Source organism: Alnus glutinosa, chromosome 8 (genome assembly GCF_958979055.1).
Source record: "Alnus glutinosa chromosome 8, dhAlnGlut1.1, whole genome shotgun sequence".
In the NCBI taxonomy this organism is placed as follows: Eukaryota; Viridiplantae; Streptophyta; class Magnoliopsida; order Fagales; family Betulaceae; genus Alnus; species Alnus glutinosa.
In genome coordinates this window covers 2,857,451-2,876,865 of record NC_084893.1, presented here as the reverse complement: position 1 = coordinate 2,876,865, position 19,415 = coordinate 2,857,451, and the positions used below count along the sequence as shown (strand labels likewise).

General features: G+C 39.6%; 1 protein-coding gene across 3 annotated transcripts; it reads left to right on the top strand.

Annotated features, from left to right (window-relative positions):
• The first annotated feature begins 219 nt into the window (after window positions 1–219).
• LOC133875661 (F-box/LRR-repeat protein At3g58900-like) lies at window positions 220–4,311 on the top strand. Of its 3 annotated transcripts, XM_062313860.1 has the most exons (5): window positions 227–520; window positions 709–757; window positions 876–1,727; window positions 1,840–1,977; window positions 3,898–4,311. In XM_062313860.1, the coding sequence occupies exons 2-5, from the start codon at window positions 737–739 to the stop codon at window positions 4,189–4,191; spliced, it is 1,305 nt and encodes a 434-aa protein (XP_062169844.1). In that variant the 5' UTR covers window positions 227–520; window positions 709–736; the 3' UTR covers window positions 4,192–4,311. The 3 variants fall into 3 exon arrangements, 2 of the variants coding, with proteins under 2 accessions (XP_062169844.1, XP_062169845.1); XM_062313861.1 differs by lacking the exon at window positions 1,840–1,977 and having other exon boundaries at window positions 230–520; XR_009901472.1 differs by lacking the exons at window positions 709–757; window positions 876–1,727; window positions 1,840–1,977 and having other exon boundaries at window positions 220–520.
• The last annotated feature ends 15,104 nt before the right edge of the window (window positions 4,312–19,415 follow it).

The following is a 19,415-nucleotide window of genomic DNA, read 5'->3' as shown; positions in this document are numbered from 1 at the left end:
TTCATATTTGTTTGAACCTAGTTCGAACGGTTCACTTCTCAAACTAAATTGAGAATATAAAATTAGACATAAAATATATTTAATTTAATTTAATACTAATGTTTATATCAAAATATTCTTAGTCATCGCAAGAAATTTATTAGGTGTTACAACATAAGTCGGTTTTGTGTTGTAAAAAAATTAAATTAGCCTAGAAATATGTGAGCTATTAGCCTGGGATTAAGCTCTTATTGTACTTTGACATGAACCCCTAGGCCTATTCGAGATGCAGAGCCCAAGTCGTGTGGCTGTATTCGGGGTTTACTCCACAAGGCCCAGCACCGCTACGCCTAGACCCTAGTATTAATCTCATAGGGCTATAAAAGAAATTAAGAATCCCTAATTCCCAAATTGCTTCATCCAGGTTCCAGTGCTTTCAGCAAATCCAACGGAACGAGGGTTTCATCAAATTTGTTTGCAGTTTTTTCATCTAATTTATTATATAACTTATTTGTATCATAAAAGGCTGTTCCTTGAGCAGGTACACACCGTTCTCTTTCGCTATTACAATTCTGGTTATTTTTGTTTGTTTTTCCAAATTTAAGCCGCAAGTTCGAATGTTTGCATCTTTTATATTCTCGTACACTGCCTCATTTGTCATATTCGTTACTTTTAGACTGTTTGATGGGCTAATTTATCATATTTTTCTTTGTTGGCAATTTTCTGTAGCTTTAGTTTTAGTTACATATTACCTTAAATGGGGAACATAAAACAAGAGGTAATTTCTCTCCTTTTGTTTTTGTTTTTGCTTTGCTGTTCCAATTATCTTGGTTTTGTGTTTTGTACTGAGATTTGCCTTTTGCATGGTTGTGGTTGCACCTGAATTGGGTGCTTAGAGAGCACGATTTGTCGAGGATCGGATTAGTGGAATGCCGGATGAAATTCTGGTTTCCATTCTGTCTCTCGTGACACTGAAGGAGGCGGGGAGAGCTAGTGTCCTTTCTCGCCGATGGCAAAAGCTTTGGATTTTCGTTCCTAATTTAAATTTCGACGCACAAGAGAGATTATACTATTTGGACGACCATAGATGCGAACGGGGATTGGAGAGATTATATCGTATTGAAAGGACCAAGTATGTGATGTGGGTGAATGGTGTACTGAAATTGCATCGGGCTCCCACTATAGATCAATTTAGAGTTTCTTTTGATTTGGATGTGGATTATAGACATGATCTTGATCATTGGGTCAAGTTTGCATTCGAAAAGAGAGTACAAAGGCTTGAGCTGAGCTTTGAGCATGTCAGTTCAAATCCCTGCCCTTTTCCACCCTTCTACCGGACTCTTAGTTTTCCCAGGTGTAATTCCCTCAGGGCCCTCATTTTAAAATTTCTGAATGTAATTGGAGAAGTTTTGGAGTACTTCATATGCAACTGCCCCTTTCTTGAACGACTGTGTGTGCAAAATTCAGCTGCCCTTGTCAATCTGAAAGTTCCCGGTCCATTACTCCCCTTAAAGTACTTAGAGATACGCCACTGCCACAAGCTACAAAACCTAGAGATTTCTGCAAAAAATCTTGTATCTTTCGTATACTCTGGGCCAAAAATAACCATGCCTTTTAGGTATGTACCCAACCTCGTTGAAATGTCTTTGGGGGGCACGTATTGTGAATATTCAATCTATCAATTCTGTGAGTTTTCAAGTTGTCTTTCGCGGCTAGAGACCCTTATATTGGAACTTCCGAGGATCAAGGTCTGCATGCAAATTTATGTTGGTTTTGTTTGTATTTTATAGGTTTTCCTTTTGAAATATGGAACTTTACTTTTCTTTCTCTAACTCTTGGTTCGTTATACATAAAAATAAGAAGCTCATTGAATTGCCTACATTAAGTAATCTCAAGCAATTAGAGTTGATAGCTTTCGATGCAAGTGATAATGAAAGCCTTCTTGGGTTGACTTCCCTGTTAAAAGCAGCTCCTATCTTGTGCAGGTTAACACTGAAGGTAAATGTTCATGCTTGTGTCCTGCGTAAATTATCCAATTTTGGGATTATTTAGTGTCTGATGGTAGAGTAATGCTAGTGGTGCTTTGGTTTGTATTAATATCTCTGCATAAAGCTTTTAGCTTTCATGCCAACTGTTTAAATTAGTACCGTCTTCTGCTTTACCTTGTTATCGCATCAATATTGTTTGTCCATTGCCATGCCATAAGGTTAAAAAAAATGCAGTCATAACATTTGGCATATTCAATTATAGTTTAAGTTTTGCACCAGGAATATATGCTCTTTATTTAGAGGATGACGACTTCATAAATTTTAGTTTTACTTATTTTGAGCAGATACCTGGGTTCCTCGTGAAATATTTAATAATAGAATATCGCGTTATGTTGAGGATTTACGTGCATGCACTGGAGACCTTTGGGTTGTATTTAAATTGACTTGAAGGGTCATGGTCAATCTTTCTCAGTTTCTGATTCAAATTCAAAGTAGGATTTCAGTTCATCCCTTTGATTTCTTGCTGAACTATCAATTTTCTAAAACAATTTAAAAGAACCAGATAGATTTTGGACAGTTTGGTAGGGTGTTTTAGTTGAGGCCAGATATGAAAAGGCATAATTTGGTATTATCGGTTCAGGTATCGGGTTGTTGAAAACAAAACCATAAAATGTGACTTTTATATATCGCCGTAAACTAATCCTTCTTGCTATCATACACTCGATTCCACAAGTATCTCTTATTTTTTGTTTTGCGGCCAGATAGGTATTCGTGTTTATAATCTTTATATATCAGCTATTGTCACTCCATCTTGTTGGCTATAGTCCTTTTTTATTTTTTGATGAATCAGTGAACATTGCATTACTAACCAACCATCAGAGTACAAGCAAAGGTCTTAAAAGACCAAACAAAACAACAAAACAGAGTACACAGCTCTATGAACAACTAGGGACTAGAAAAAAAAACCTGGTTTCAAACCAGAATCATCTCATCTATATTCCACATTTTACAAAGAGCCACATTCTCCATATTCTTTATGAACTTGCCCTTTCCTGAGATCCTCTTTCGAACCTCCCAGAAGTTCAAGCGAAGAATCTGCTCTTCCGTTCTTGGGTGACATAGAACCTTGATCTCATTTCTAGCACGCCAAATATATACTGTAGAACTCAGTATCAACCTGCACAAAACACCTAGCAGCTTCTTCGTTTTCCGCTTTCTACAAGCTTCATCAAGCGCACCCTGCCAGTCCAGAAGAGGATGTTGTATGAAGCAGCTATTCATGCAAGTTTTCCAAATACGGGAGCTAAAACTGCAAGGGAAAAATAGATGATCACGACTTTCCACCCCATTTCTACAAAACAAACACTGCGGATCTCCCTGAAAACCCCAAGTCACAAGCCTTTCTCCTGTGGTAAGTCTATTAAGGATAGCCAACCATAGAAGAAAAGCTTGTTTAGGAATAGCTTGACGAAACCAAACAATATACCACCAACTAACTTCCTTACCTGCACTATAAAAACTCCTTTGTCTTTTTATGTTTATTTGTGATTAGATCCTAAATCAGCCTTGTTAAGTTTGTTTTTTCTTTTCTACCTCTCTCTCTCTCTCTCTCTCTCTCTCTCTCTCTCTCTCTCTCTCTATATATATATATATATATATATATATATTTCTTTCTTTCTTTCTTCCTTTTATGGTCTGAGTGGAAACTCAATGGGTCTAATCAAATCCTATGTAGAAAATTCGGACTCATTCCACCATGAAGAATTGGCATGCTCCAGTACTTGATAAATGTTGGACATTTCGTGGTTCATATTTTGGGATGATGACACCAGTATTACTGTGCTCCTTAATGATGATTGTAGTATGTGTTCAATGGTTTGTTTCTAAACAAGCAAATTCTGATGCATTTATTTCTAATTTCTTATTGTAGTGGTACCAATCCAAGGGTGGAAGAAAAGTACAAAAAGCTCCAAAGTGTCCCCATCATTGCCTCAAACTGGTGGAATTCGTTGGATTTACGGGGCAAATAATTGATGTCGAGTATGCCATGTTTTTGATTGAGAATGCCGTTGAGCTTGAGAAGGTAATAATTGATCCTCGATGTCCCCTTATGGTTGGATCGCCATGGGAGTACAATGAGATAGAGGAAATACAAGCTGCTCGAGAGTGTGCGAAAATGCTTGGAAGAGAATTATCTTTAGGTGATAAATTAGTAATCCTGTAATTTTTTCATTATTGATCAGTAGTAATTTAGCGGATAAAATTTAATTGACAATATGTTTTCGGATGATGGATAAATTTTTCTTAAAGAAAAAAAAAAAAAGGCTTTTGCTCTGGTTTGATATTTGAAAAGCGTACACGGTTGTGGTTTCATAGATAATTAGAAGTATCTCTCTCATACTTGTCAGTGCATCACATCCACAACTTTGATACTTTAAAATAAATTACCACTGAAAAGTAGGATATAGAATCATAGACCAAATGTACATAGAGAAAATCACTATCTTTCTCCCATTGCAAAATACAGGCTTCAAGAACATTTTACTTCAAAGGAAAGCAACATCCAGCCAATCAAGCCAATTGTAGATAATTACAAATGTTACTTTGCATATCTAATTTCATCCTAGATTCCACTTAATTCTAATGCAGAGAATCAGTTCTTCCTCCCTTAAGATAAGATTAATTGGTATCCATGTCTGCATTATCACATAGAAAAAATGAAAAAAGAAAAATTTCTTGAAAAATTGAATTGACTTCTAAAATTAAAGTGTGTGTGTGCACAAAGTGTCAACAAAAATTATGCACAGCGGAAAGTAAATGACACAGAGATTTTTGTTGACGAAGTGGAAAACTTAATATGAGAAAAACCACTCCGGGGCAGCCAAACTCAGGATATCCACTATTCAGAAGACAAAGCTAGATACAAAGCAGTAACACTCACATACCCCTGATGCAGTGGTCGTACCTTGCTCTCTAACGTGTAACCCAACACGAACGCCTCCCAACTAGATTCACCTACCTGAAGGGGTCTTCAATGAAACTCCTTACCTTAGAGCCGACTTCTAAGATAGACTTCAACTTGTAGCGCAGCACACTTTGAAAAACGGCTTCAGAGGAAATATCACGTCTCTGAGCTCTAATGGAATTCACACTGAATTCTTGCAGCTCTAAGTGCCCAAAGACCCTTATTTATAGTCTGGGGGTCAGAATGAGCGTCAGACAAAATTTGCCTAGGAGCCGTCCGGATGGTGGACCATGGACGTCCGGACGGACAACTGTGCGATAGGATTTTTCCGAAAATTTCGCGGAGAAATCTTTTCTGTATAAGAACATTGCCCGGACGGGATGGCTCGATTTTCCGGACGGACGCACGTCCGCTGCAAGTAATTTCCATAACAGGCTTCGTGCGTCCGGACCATGGGGGAGGAGCGTCCGGACGGCTGAACTTCAACACGTAATTTCCATATCAGATGTGTGTGCGTCCGGACCATGAGGGACAGATGTCCGGACGGTTGAAGTCGAATCGTCAGTTACCATATACGATGCACCAGCGTCCGGACCACAGCTGTCAGGCTTTCGGACGGTCAAATTCAAACTGCGATTCTTGCCTTATGGACATACGCGTCCGGACGGGATACCACATCGTCCGGACGGTTGATTGATCTTCCCTTTCTTGAACTTGGAAAGAATCAGTGAACCGTTCGAGAACTGATATGCGTCCGGACGTGTTGCTGAAAAGTCCGGACTAAGCAAGCTGGAACAGAAACTTCTCGATACAGTGAAGTGTTCGAACGGAAGAAGCACGTCGTCCGGACGGATGATGCTGGACTATCTGGAGTCCGGACGGGATGACACATCGTCCGGACGGATGGAGCAGTAGACAGATGGGCGTCCGGACGGGATGACACATCGTCCGGACGGCTGACAGGGAACCGAAATAAATCCTTGAAAACTTCATAGAATCTTCTCGAAGAACATAGCTGAAGAGTAGACTCTGGATAAGGCAGCATCCCTGAGAAAGCAGTAACATTACATAAAAGTGATTTTGTCCAACAGAATGCAGCCAACACAAAAACTAACAAACTTCCCCTTTGGCCATTCTGGGACAAAAATCACTTGACCGGTTAAAAATACAATCCCGGTCTAAATCAAAAATTACTCCCCCTTTTTTTGTCACAAAGGGACAAAGGGTAAAACAGAGTAATGAGAAAAACCACACAACAATTACTCCCCCTTAATGTCTCAGAAGTACAAGGGTAAACAGAGTAATAAAATCCACAGACAAAAACTTTCTAAAATCCAAAAAAAAAGGAAAATAAAGAAAAGTTTGTAAGGGGCCCAAAAGAGAGGAATAGAAATCCTCCAAGTATCAAATCCCAAGACCTTTGGAAATTGGACATCCGACTTCAACAATAGTCAGTTTTCCAAAGGATGCATCTGTCAATCACTGTGCTGGGAGCCGCTGGATGTCGTATTCCTGAAAAACCAATCAGAAATATCTCCAAAAATACCATTGGATCCTGTTAGTTCCAAACATAATGTGGTATTTAACATGGCTGTCAAATGGATGCCAAAGAGAAATATAAGCAATGCAGCTACTCATAAGGCATAAATATATCATGATCAGCCCAACACACAGACAGAGAAGGATTTTCATGCACATTATCTCAAGAAAAGATCCCAACAAATATTCCAATATTCTAAAATCACAAAGACTTAAAAGAATAACGGAAAACACAATGAAGATCATGGGATGAAAAGAGATGTGCAAAAAAATGCCAAAATATCGGGAGAAATCCACGAGAAAAACACACAAGATGCCATGATAAATCAATAAAAATGCAAAGATGTGTGTATGGCAGAGAAAGAGACGCAAGTCTTAAACCTGTGCTCGTATGGATGCTTCACACTAAAATTTTGAAACTGGAGGAAAATTTGCAAAAAAGCATTATTTTTCCTAAAGTCAGTTTCAGAACACGCATGTATAATCAATTGATAAAACTGTCAAATAACATTGCAGAAATATGCAAAGATATAAATGAGAGTTAAGTATTCAATAAGCACAAATTTTCCTGCAGATAGAAATTTTAAATAGATTACTCAACTCATGTAATGCGTGTGTGTGTGAAGACTTTTCCCATAAGGTATGACTTTCACTGATATGACAAAAAGCAACCAGATTTTCTAGACATGAGAGAAAATCAAAGACAGATTAGCCAAAAGTCAAACCTTATAACTTGTTAGGGCCTAGCCACCCTCATCTGATACACTCCCCCTAAGATGCAACACTTATTTGTTTTACTTGTACCAAGTAGGACAAGATAAAATTTTTACTTGCTCATAGAGGGCAAGGTAATTTGAAGCACATAAGCAGTGAAATATTTAAAGCACAGAACTTTTTATGAATTACTGCTCGAATCTTAAGGTACTGCAAACTGTAGGGAGTGCCAGAGTTTATAGGTTTTAGGTTCAACTAGCATGTGGTCAATTTGGCCATCTTATCGAAAACCTATTCTCTTATCCAGAATTTCTAGAAACTAAAAGTCAGAGAAGGAAAAAATGTACCTTAGGGGAGTCTTAGATAGTGCACGTTTTCATCACATGAGGAAAGTAACTATCTATCATCAAGATGCAACAGGAAAACTTAGCAGATATCATGCATAAACTCTCAATCATATATAAGCATATTTAATAAATGCACAATGAACTGAGTTATCAGGTAAAAACACATGTAATATCTGAAAAGCTATCAAAAGAAAGAAATAAAGTTCTGCATCTTCTCCCCAATTTTTTTTTTTTTTTTTTGAAAACCGATAAACAAAAAAACAACAAACACATGCTTATGGAAAAGGAAACGACATCTATTCTTAACATCTAAGGTAAAGCCAAACCTATCCTCATGGAGAGAGGTTTAGAAATACCAAGACAGAAAAGCAGCCGGCCGACGTGCTTTTAACTGTCATCCCCAAAAAAATATCTGCAGATTCTCTAAGCTCTGAGATTTCTTATTCTCCATAAAAGTCACGAGTTTGAACTAACTTAGGCATCGAAGTGGGATAGTCGGCACCCCCGACTAGTGGTTTATTATTTTGCAGATTACGATGAGAGCAAATATCAAGGAAGACGACGAATCACAAGGCGACACGTCACTATACCGGAAACTGTACCAACAGTTAGACGCCGTCTGTGGGAACTCAACTTTGTTCCTTCAAAAACAAATCCGCAATGGTGACTATGCGCCGTACGAATCTAGGTCAAAAACAACACCCACGAAGAGGTAAAGTCTCCAGGCCCCGAGGCCCGCATAGCCAACCTGAATCAACAATTGGCTCAAGCACAAAAGAACGTGGAAGATCTGTTAGCCTAGAATGCGTTGCTTTAAGTCGTTGGTACGCTCAAGTCTAGACGACTCCGTGCGTGGATTTTTAAATTTATAAGTTTTACCACTTCGCAATAGTACAAATCAATTGTACTATAGTAAGGGTTATTGAATCACAGATGTTAAGGGTTGTTTTGCGTAACGGGATATCTAAATAGTGTATTTAACTTAACTTTGAAAAAGAAAACAAAAGTAAAGGTTGTAGAATTGAAGCTACAACAAGTAAGGTAATAAAGACGGAAAATGAAACAAACTTAAAAGAAACTTAGGGTATTGATCTCATTTAATCCTTAACCAATGAAATGCTTAAAGTCTATATGGATCTTTCTAACATGCATGATATGAGCGCATAATGGGCATCAACCATTATGACGACCTTGACGTGAAAATACTTTCGTTAAGACGTAATCATAAAGCACCTAGTTTCACATCAAACACTTACCACGTAAAGATTTAAACTATAATTGAAAAATGATTATACTACTAAAGGTGTGGGGGATTGATGCTCCCTAGCTTACTACTCTATAACACATCCTAATAAGCATACACAATACATGAAAACCCTAATTAGATCACAATGATAAGGTATCTAGTTTCACAGGCAGAGCTTGGACACGATGGCTTCTCTGGTTATTCTTCTTTGCCATCTTCTATGCTGCCGAGAGTGTGCGAAAGTGCTTGGAAGAGAATTATCTTTAGGTGATAAATTAGTAATCCTGTAATTTTTTTCATTAATGATCAGTAGTAATTTAGCGGATAAAATTTAATTGACAATATGTTTTCGGATGATGGATACATTTTTCTTAAAGAAAAAAAAAATAAGGCTTTTGCTCTGGTTTGATATTTGAAAAGCGTACACGGTTGTGGTTTCATAGATAATTAGTAGAAGTATCTCTCTCATACTTGTCAGTGCATCACATCCACAACTTTGATACTTTAAAATAAATTACCACTAAAAAGTAGGATATAGAATCATAAACCAAATGTACAGAGAGAAGATGCTCTCGAGATAGGGAAGATGCTCCCAAAAGCATGGAATGCCGAACACTTGAAAAATTACTTTATGTAATTAGTTATGTTCGGCAATTTTATCATCAATAAAGCTACTTCTTCTTCAATTACTTCTCAAATATGACAAAGCTACACCGAAGATTTGCCCGACACCCACCTTGAACGACTTGAAAGAGTTATGGTGGGGATACCTAAGGCAACTGACTACCCACCTCGGACGTCTTTGCCCACGGTCACGGACTAATGTTATGGGGGGTAGCTCAGCAAAGACGAAGATTTGCCCGAGTTATGGTGGGGATACCCAGGGGAACTGATTGCCCACCTCGAACGACTTAGCCTGCAATCGCAGCCTAATGTTATGGGGGGTAGCTCAGTATGAAGAGGAAGATCCGACAGTAGCTTAAGCACCGACACCTAGTCAATCTCAAAGTAAGGACCGAGATGCTATAAAGGGAGATATCCTTGAAGCTGAGTCAAGCTCTCAGTATAAAATCTCAAAGGAAGCAACTCGGATGAAGCTATGAGGAGAAAACCTCTTTAAAAAATCATCAAGTAAGACTCAACACTTCGATGCAAATAGTTTTTTCTATTCTTCTCTGTAAAAAATCTCAACAAACCGATTGTTTGTTCAAAATTTTTAGGGGGTAGCTTAAATTTAAAAAATAGTTAGACCGACTCTTCCCTTGGAAAAAACTTACACAAACCAATTGTCTGTTCAAGTTTTGGGAGGTAACTCTAGTATAAAAAGTAAGAATTATAAGAAACCGAAACATGTATCGGAAGAATTAAGTGGAAAACTTTTTTCCAAGTAAAGATGTTCAATTCAATTTGAAAAATTATAATGTTCTACGGCTAACTTTAATAATAACTTAGAGGAATTTTCATTCCTTAAGTTATTTGGGGGGTAACAGCTCAGATGTAAGAACACTTCAGGATTAGTAAGATAAGGAAAATGAAGGTCAAAATGTCCGAAGACTTTCATTCAGTAATATTGAAATTTTGTTCATTACAAAAATTTTACATGAAAAAGTAAAGATACATTGGAAAAAGAAAAGTAAAGTATCTACAAGCTGAAGCACCGAGGCACGAGTTCGGCATTTCAAGCTTCATCCTCATCGGGCCTCGGAGCATCGGCACCCCAGTTAGGTACATAAGGCATGAAGCTCTTGCCGAACTCTGTAAGCTCCTTGACAGCCTCGTCCGGAATCCCTACCAGAAGCGGCCCAACAGTTTAAGGATCAAACTTATATTGAGGATTCGTAGAAAGAGTCCAATAATTCTCGAATCCCCGACCCCATATTTTGTCTAGGAGGTAAGGCACAAAACTTAGCTGCTTCAGAAGGTTTTTTGTCTTATCTTTGCATTGATCATATCTGGCCCGAAGTCTGAGTAAGAGACTCTCGGCATGATCCTGCGCCTTTAAAGCTTTTGCCTTCTCAGCCTCAAGTTTCTCCTTCTCGGCCTCAAGCTTTCCCCTCTCAGCTTCAACGGCCTCGGCATTATTGCAAGCTTCGGAGCACTCGTTTTGAGCAGCTCACAACTGAGCTTGTAGTCGGTCAGCATGATCAAGCTCGCAGGATAGACCTTCGATAGACCAATTACAACGTTCGTTGGCCTCCAAAACGGCAGCTTTCATTCTGGCCATGGCAGACCGCTCCTCAAAGATTACGGAGTCCCGAGAAGCCAACTCTTCATCTCAGACATGAAGAAGCGCCTTCAAGCTGTCCACTTCCTTCTCAAGTCCCGAGATTCAAGCTTGCACCTCGGGAGCTGGAACAGCCGGCTGCACTTCTTAATGCCTTTCAAAGTTTTGCCAGAGTCGAAATAAAATCCGAGTTGATGTAAAAATTTCCTAAGCAAATAGTTTGAGTATTCCAAAAAATTTTACCTGATAGTGAGAAATCATAATGCCTTGGGCAGTCCTTTCGGGAGATGCTACCCCAGCATTACCCAAGAATCCCTCGGGTATGAGATTCTTGATGGCCTCCATTGGACATCCTAGGAGACCTCGGCCAAGTATCTCAAAGACGGATCTGAACCTTGAGCCATTGGTTCCCTCAGTGTTGAGGGTAGCCTTAGCATTCGGATCAACCTTGGATGCAGATGGCCTTGGCTCAGATGTACTTGGCCCCGGACTCGTTTCACGCCTAGTTTGGACTTCGGCATTCAAAGGAGCCTCAGGCCTTACTGCATCTTCATCCTGTGGAATGTCCCTTTCAACCACCTCAGAGCTTACATGAAGATGGTCAGGTTCGGTCTGGGCTAAGACTGGACTAGCCCTCGGAGTTGTCTCATGCTCTGCCTCTTGATCAGCCTCGGGAAGTGGAAGAGTGCCCATCTGCTCCGCAGAAGGAATTCTGGGAGTATGCTCCTCCTCGATATCCTCGGCATTGGCAGGTCAGTTATCAGGGGTCGCCACGTCCTCAGGATTAGCCTCAACATCTGAAGACCTAATGACCGGCCCCCCAAATTTGTTCAGCCTCCGAGATCATTCCTGCAAGATGGTCTCGGGGTCCAAATCTCCTTCTCTTGGCCAAACTCTTCACTCGACGAGGAGTTGCCGCCCTCCTAATCTTCTCAGAGGTTTGATCAGCCCCCCTGTTCAGCGGCTCGGGTGCAGGGCTAGTCATCCCTGGAACTCCAGCTTCAGACTCTTCATCGTTGGACATCGAAGAACTGGAGGACCTCTTAGAACTAGACTCATCCCTTAGGCCAAAAGGTGGCTGAAAGGTGGCCTCTCGGGTCGGAGAACACTCTGGGATAAACCCGTCAAAACTCACTGAAACCCTCTCCGTTTCGGACTCAGGAACAGGATCCTGTGACCTCTCTTTGATTGGACTCATTTCTGCCCTCTTAGGAGGTGCCCTCCTTGAAATGGAAGTGCAAGAGGCGATTTCTGCTTCTTTCTCTTAGGAGCCACCTCCTAGGAGACGAGGGTCTCGGGATCGACGGCCCTCTTTTTAGTGGGCTGCTGGCGAGACTTTGGGGCCCTTGAGTTCTTCTTGGTTTTGCCCCTTTTTGTCATTGTCCTTTTGTTCTCCAGAATAGAATATTCGAGAAACCACCTTATGGCCTCATCAGTAACGATGTGGTCAAAATCAATGTCATCGAACTGCTTTGCCTTCAACCTCGCTCCAGACCATTCGATCATTCTCTGAACATCAACACGAGATGTCACGCTGATTTCAGGAGCTTTGAGTCGGTCAGGTCGTAGCAACTTCCAGACCCGAGACATCCGTCGGTCATTCGACAGAACAGTAGATTCAGCGCATTCCCACTCCCTGGACACTCGGAAGACCTGCAGCTCCCAAAATTTGTTGTTCGAAAGCCCCAACTTCAGTTTAATAAATACTGAGGGGTATCAGATAGTCAGCTTAATTGCCCCGTCTGGATTCTGTCTCGGGCAGTAAATGTTGAAGAATTGGAAAATATCCATCTCCTTGTCCAGAACCGTCCTCCACAATATGTAGGAGGCGAAGAGATACCTCCAAGTGTTTGGCATAATTTGGCTCGGAGCAATCATCAGAAACAAAACAAGGTCCCTGGCGATCTCGGGGAAAGGAAGCCGGAGTCCAACCATGAACATCCTCTCAAACAGAGTGATGTCATCGCCATTAATGGATTGAGTTACTGGATTTTGATAAAACATCCTCATCGTTGGTGGGATGTCATAATTCCGCCGAAGAACCTCCTCGTGTTCTTCGAAAATACAGGCCTCCCTCTGATTCTCCAAAGGCTCGAGATTTGGGGCCACGTTGGCCTTTTTGCCTTTTGGCCCCGAAGTGGAGGGAATGCTACCAGAAGGAAGGCACCTCGCCATTACAGAAAAGAAGAAAGGGCTAAGAGTAAGAAGTTGAAGCAAGAAAGATAGAAAGCTCGAAAGTTCAAAGAGAATGGTGAAAGTGAGAAAAATTGGTGAAATGCGGTATTTATAGAGGGGTGAAAAGTGAAGATTTAATTGCCCCCCAAACGTGCCCGAGAACTCAAAGGGCGCCATTAATTCAAATGCCCGAATATCAAAGAGTCAGCCGTTTGAAAATTCAAAATGATCGAATCTTCATTAAAGGCGCCTCCTTGAAAATTGAAACTTCGAATTGAATTGTCGCCGCCATCATGAGCTGTCAGGATTCGGTCATTATGGCGGGATAAAGTGACAGCTAATAAATGCGTTGGAAACTAACGCACACAGTGACAGCTTTCAAATTACTGTTTCCTAGGAGCAATTAATTCTCTTACATTCAAAAATTCAAAATAAGATAATTAGGGGGTAACTTTTGGGGAAATAATCAGATCCGAAGCCACGTGGGCTCCAAGGCAAGTCAGAACTTTGACCCACAAGTCTGACCTGGCTGGGTCATCTCGGTCAGAGTATCTCAGGGGTTAGTCACAACCTAGCTTGAAGAAATCACCTCGGTGCCTGAGCACCTCGATTTACGTGCTTTGAGCATATCGGGCCTAAAAACTCCAAAAGGGGTAGAGTATTCTGAGATCTCCTAGTCTTGATGGAGTGCACATATCGCGGGATATTACCGTCTCGGAAGATTGGTCGGAATGCAATATAATGCCTCGGAGATATCTCCTCAGACTCAACAAATAAGTGTTTGAATACGATTAGGGTACTATGTCCGAAATTCATAGGCTCAGACCCGAATCTAGGATTCTTGATCTTTTGAAAGACTTCTATCCCGAGAATCTCGGGATAGACCCTATCCCAAAAAATATGGAATAAGGTACCTATTAGCATGGAATCAAAATGAAGAGGCAGTGTCCTATCCGACTTGGACTCTACTACCCAATTTGAACTCTATGAAGATAAGATTAAAGCCAATGTGATCTAGGACTTCAACTCCTAATCCGATTGTGCTTCAAGAACTCCAGTAGTTTTATAACTGTGAGCTTATAAATAAGACTGCTACGCCAGGTATTTTGACACACAGATTCTCTAAGCTCTGAGATTTCTTATTCTCCATAAAAGTCACGAGTTTGAACTGACTTAGGCATCGGAGTGGGCATAGCCGGCACCCCCGACTAGTGGTTTATTATTTTGCAGATTACGAGGAGAGTGAATATCAAGGAAGATGACGAATCACAAGGCGACACGTCACCATACCAGAAACTGTACCAACATGTGTGTTAAAGGTAACCCCCTGAAATGGCCCATCCATCTTACATCTACATCATAAGGGTATTGATTTTGCATAAAAGCTACAATTGTGACTCGAGAGTATGTAACAAATCATAAATATGGGTACAAGGAAAAAATAATGGAAGCTTTATGCCCTTTCTCTATTTATAGTTACAAATATGGGTACAAGGAAAAAATAATGGAAGCTTTATGCCCTTTCTCTATATATAGTTTATTATAGTTTGTTTATCTCAAAAGCATGAGTAATGTGTGTGCGTGTGTGTGCGTGCGTGCGTGTGCGTGTGTGTGTGTGTGTGATTTGGACAAGGATAAATAACGATTTATGACCGTTATATTTATTTATTTATTTTTATAGACAAGTAAGAACAAATAATAAAAAAAAAATAAAGCACAAATAAAAAAAAATTACAAAATTCAAAACACAAAATACCAAAATAATAATAATTATTTCGATAGCGATCCTGTCACTGTGTGTGTGTGTGTGTGTGTGTGTGTGTGTGTGAGCACAAATAAAAAAATAAAAAATTACAAAATTCAAAACACAAAATACCAAAATAATAATAATTATTTCGATAGCGATCCTGTCACAGCTCCAGAAAGGATACTTCCTGCTTCTCCTATACAAGGACCTATGACCATGATCTTCATTGTGATAATCTCATTACTCACAACATAGTCAAATACAATGTAACTTAAAGACCTTAAATGTATATAATATGAAACATATATGTACATGTAAAATAATAATGTATATGTCCAATGTTCAATATCATACAATTATATAAAAGCATTATCAATGCAATTAGAGTTTTAGATGCCAGTCTCAATAGCATGCCACCCCCTGCCCTCTCTGGGGTGGCTTGCACCCCCAGCCGATGGGAGCCACCCCCTTGCTTTTCTTTTTTCTTTTCTTTTTTCTTTTCTTTTTTTTTTTTTCAATTTTTTGTTTTTTAAAATAATTTTTAGGTTTTATATATTATATTTTTGATATGTTAATTTGTTTTTTTATTAAGAGTGATACATGTCGTCATTCTATTGGTGCTGACGTGGCATACTAACGGAATCCGTCAAGTGTTCTGGAGGAATTCAAGCACAAGGACTAAATTTTTATTTTGGCCTATCCTGCCATCTCCTTTGACCATAATCCTTTATTACCGCTTACTGTTACCCCCCCTCCCCCCCAAATAACCTGCCTAGACCTTTTAGGTTTGAGGAATTCTGGACAAAGAATCCCTTCTGCAGGAATATTATCTCCTCTGCCTAGAACTCTTACTTTACTGGTTCTCCAACCTTTACATTGTCAAAGAAATTGAAGGCCACAAAATATGCTCTAAAAAATTGTAATAAGATCCACTTTGGACATATTCAAACGAGGATATCTTCTTTTACAAGGCAACTGGATATTATACAGCAATCCAATGCCTTTAATCAATCTCTTCAAGCAGAAGTATCTCTCAAACAAGAATTGATTGAGCTCTATCTACAAGAAGAAATGCTTTGAAAGAACAAATCCAGAGAGACCTGGCTCACTTGCAAGGACTTGAATACTAAGTTCTTCCATACGTCCACTCTGATTAAACAAAGGCGAAATTCTATCACCTTTCTCAGGCTCCCATCTGGAGACTGGATCTTGGACCGTACCATAACTGGAAGCTGCTTTACAAATCATTTTAATTCTCTATCCTTATCTTCATTACCTATTATTGAGAATGACTTGCTGAATTTATTTGATAGCTCCATCTTAGCTTAAGAGAATTTAGCACTTTGTGCCATCCCATCAGAATAGGAAATTTTCAAAGCCTTCTCGAGCATTGGGTCCACCAAAGCTCCTCATCTAGATGGCTTCACAGCTCTTTTCTACAAGAGATATTGGGATATAGTAAAGCATGTAGTTCTACGATGTGTTTGGGATTTCTTTACAACAAACCATCTTCTGAAAGATTAGAATCATACTTTTGTTGCTCTAGTTCCCAAACAGCTAGGGCCCTTCTCTGTCAGCCATTTTTGACCTATTAGCCTCTGCAACATCATTTATAAGATAATATCCAAAGTTTTGGCTAATTGCTTCAAAGGTCTGCTCCATCTCTTTATCTCTCCATATCAATCTGCTTTTTATTCCTTTCAGAATTATTCAAGATAATTCTATTATGGCCCATGAATTGTTCCATACAATCAAATCAAAAATAGGTCGTGGAAGACTTATGGCTGTTAAGATTGATATGGAAAAAGCATTTGATCGTATGGAATGGTCTTTCCTCTTGGCCATCTTGAGTAAATTGGGTTTCCACCATACATGGATTAACTGGATCCGAGTTTGTGTTACTTCTACGTCCTTCTCCATCTTAATCAATGGCATCCTTTTCAAGTTATTTACTCCAACTAGAGGACTTCGCCAAGGAGACCCTTTATGTCCTTTTTTATTTATTCTGGGCACAAAGGTTATGTCTCGACTTCTCAATCAACAGGAATCTATTGGTCTTCTCAAGGGTATTAAGATTGCTAGAAATTGTCCCCTAGTTACACATTTCTCTTTGCTAATGACTTAATTATCTTTGCAAAGGCCAACTCTAATGAAGTTTTTGCTATCAAGTCATGTCTGAACTCTTATTGTAGATGGTCTTGACAAGCTGTGAATGATTCCAAATCGTCTATCCTCTTCAGTAAAAACACCATGGCACCATCTATCTCTAGCATCACAGGTATCATCCCTTTTAAGCCTCATCCTCCGTACCTTACTGTCATGGACTTCCTCTTATTTTTGGTAGATCCAAAAAGGAAGTCTTTCAGCCTATTCTGGCTAAGGTTATGGGGAAAATAGATGGTTGGCGAGCAAAAACTCTCTCTCAAGCTAGAAGAGCGGTACTTATCAAACCACTGCAGCTACCATTCCCTCTTATACAATGAGTTCCTTTCTTCTCCCAGATTCACTTTGCTTAGCACTGGACAAATCATTTATAAAGACTTCCGGTGGGGTTTTCCAAAAGGTAAATCAAGGAATCTGTGTCTCAAATTCTGGAGCTCTATATGTGCTCCTCGTTATCTAGGGGGTCTAGGCTTTCGTCTTATGAAAGAAACCAATCTTGCTCTTATTGTCAAACTTGGATGGAAGATTGTCTCCAATGTGGATTGTCTCTGGGTCCGTCATCTTCGAGAAAAATACATTCAATATGGCGATTTTTTCTCAACCTCTAGCACCCCTAATGCATCCATGATCTAGAGTGGTATTCAAAAGAGTAAGCCTCTTTACCTTGCTAATGTTTGTCTCCAGGTATCATCGACCTCACACCTCCCAATCTGGTCAACCTCTTAGATTCCCCTATCCCTTTTTTCAGACCTTCTCCTAAATTTCAAAACAATCTCACCCAACCTTCCCTGCTTATTTCTGACTTGCTTTCCTCAAACACCTTGCAATGGATTCCTAGAGTTATTCATTCTATATTTGATAACTTCAATGCTCAAGCGATTCTTAAACTGGGAATTTTGAATGACCCGAAGCCCCACTACCTCTGGACTCCTTCTATTTCTGGTAAGTTCTCCATCAGTTTAGCATATCTCATACTCATTCAATCGAAACTGCCAGTTTGCAGCCCTAATGTTTCATTGGGGTTTTGGAAGTCTATATGGAAGCTCAACCTCAATGATCGGCTTAGGAATTTTCTCTGAAAAATAGCTTGGAATATTCTTCCTACTTGGGCATGTTTAAATGCTATCTTTCCATCCTACATCCCGAATTAATGCCCGCTTTGTCACTCAGGGATGGATTCTCTTCAGCATTTATTCTTCAATTGTATATTTGACCGGGTTGTGTGGCTCAACTCTCCTTGGCCCTTGGATTCCAAAGCTCTCAATTTCTCTTATATGGTGGATTGGGTCAAACTAATTATCTCCCCAACATCTCTAGGAATCTCTATAACTGATTGCCACATGTTTCAAATTTTTGCAGCTGTGTCTTGTGATCTTCTGTGGTATTACAAAAACAAAGCTTCTCATAATGCTCTCTCCTTTGATGCTATCCAAGTCTCTAAGCATATCAACAAGACTTCTATGGAACACTATGCTGCTTGGCATCAAATCCCAACTCCATTGGAAAGCTGGTTGCCTCCTACAAGCCCTGCTTCAAAATTAACTCTGACACAACAATCAGAGGCTCTTTCTTAGCTCAAGCTGCATATTGTCGTAATCACCAAGGCCATATTATTAGTATGATCTCTCATATTAGCTCTCCTTGTTCGCCAAATTATGATGAAGCCTTAGCTGCGCGTCTAGCAGTATCTCTTGCTACTTCTTTTAGGCTTGAGAAATTTATTTTAGAAAGCGATTCTCAAGTGGTCATTCTGTCTTTGCAACATTCCCAAAATCCTCTTGATTGGCGTATCACACCTATCATTCATGATATCAACGACTCCCTTCCAATCTCCATCTTCTGAAGTGCCAGAAAAAAGTCAATAGAAATGCAAAGTTATGTGCCCACTCAGTGACACATTGGGCCGCAGCCATATCCTTTTTTGACTGCATTCCCACTGCTCCTCCACCCCTTTCCTCTATCTCTATTGTAAGTGGGAAAGACCCACCTCCTTTTAGATTACGTTGTTAGATACTATAGTTTTATTCTGCTTAAGCTTGTTAGTTCTTGTTATCAATGTACTTACAAAAATAATAATAATAATAATAATAACAATAATTAATGTGAAGACAATGCAAATATAAGCTCAAAAAGCCACAACAATGAACATCTCTCTCACATTTCAGTGAAGGGCGAGAACCCATCATTTTAATTGGGCTGCAAATAAAGCAGGCTTTATATATATACATTATGTATGTAAACCCTAACCATACGTATATATGCTATATAAATAGTAAACTCGGGTTAGGGTTCAAACCATAGAATATACCAAAATATGTACGTAGTATT

Bases quoted from the DNA above. Each gene is read 5' to 3' on its own strand.
- LOC133875661 (XM_062313860.1), top strand. From the start codon at position 737: ATGGGGAACATAAAACAAGAG. The intron at 1,728-1,839 runs GTCTGCATGCAA...CATAAAAATAAG, and splicing joins TGGAACTTCCGAGGATCAAG to AAGCTCATTGAATTGCCTAC. The intron at 1,978-3,897 runs GTAAATGTTCAT...TTCTTATTGTAG, and splicing joins TGTGCAGGTTAACACTGAAG to TGGTACCAATCCAAGGGTGG.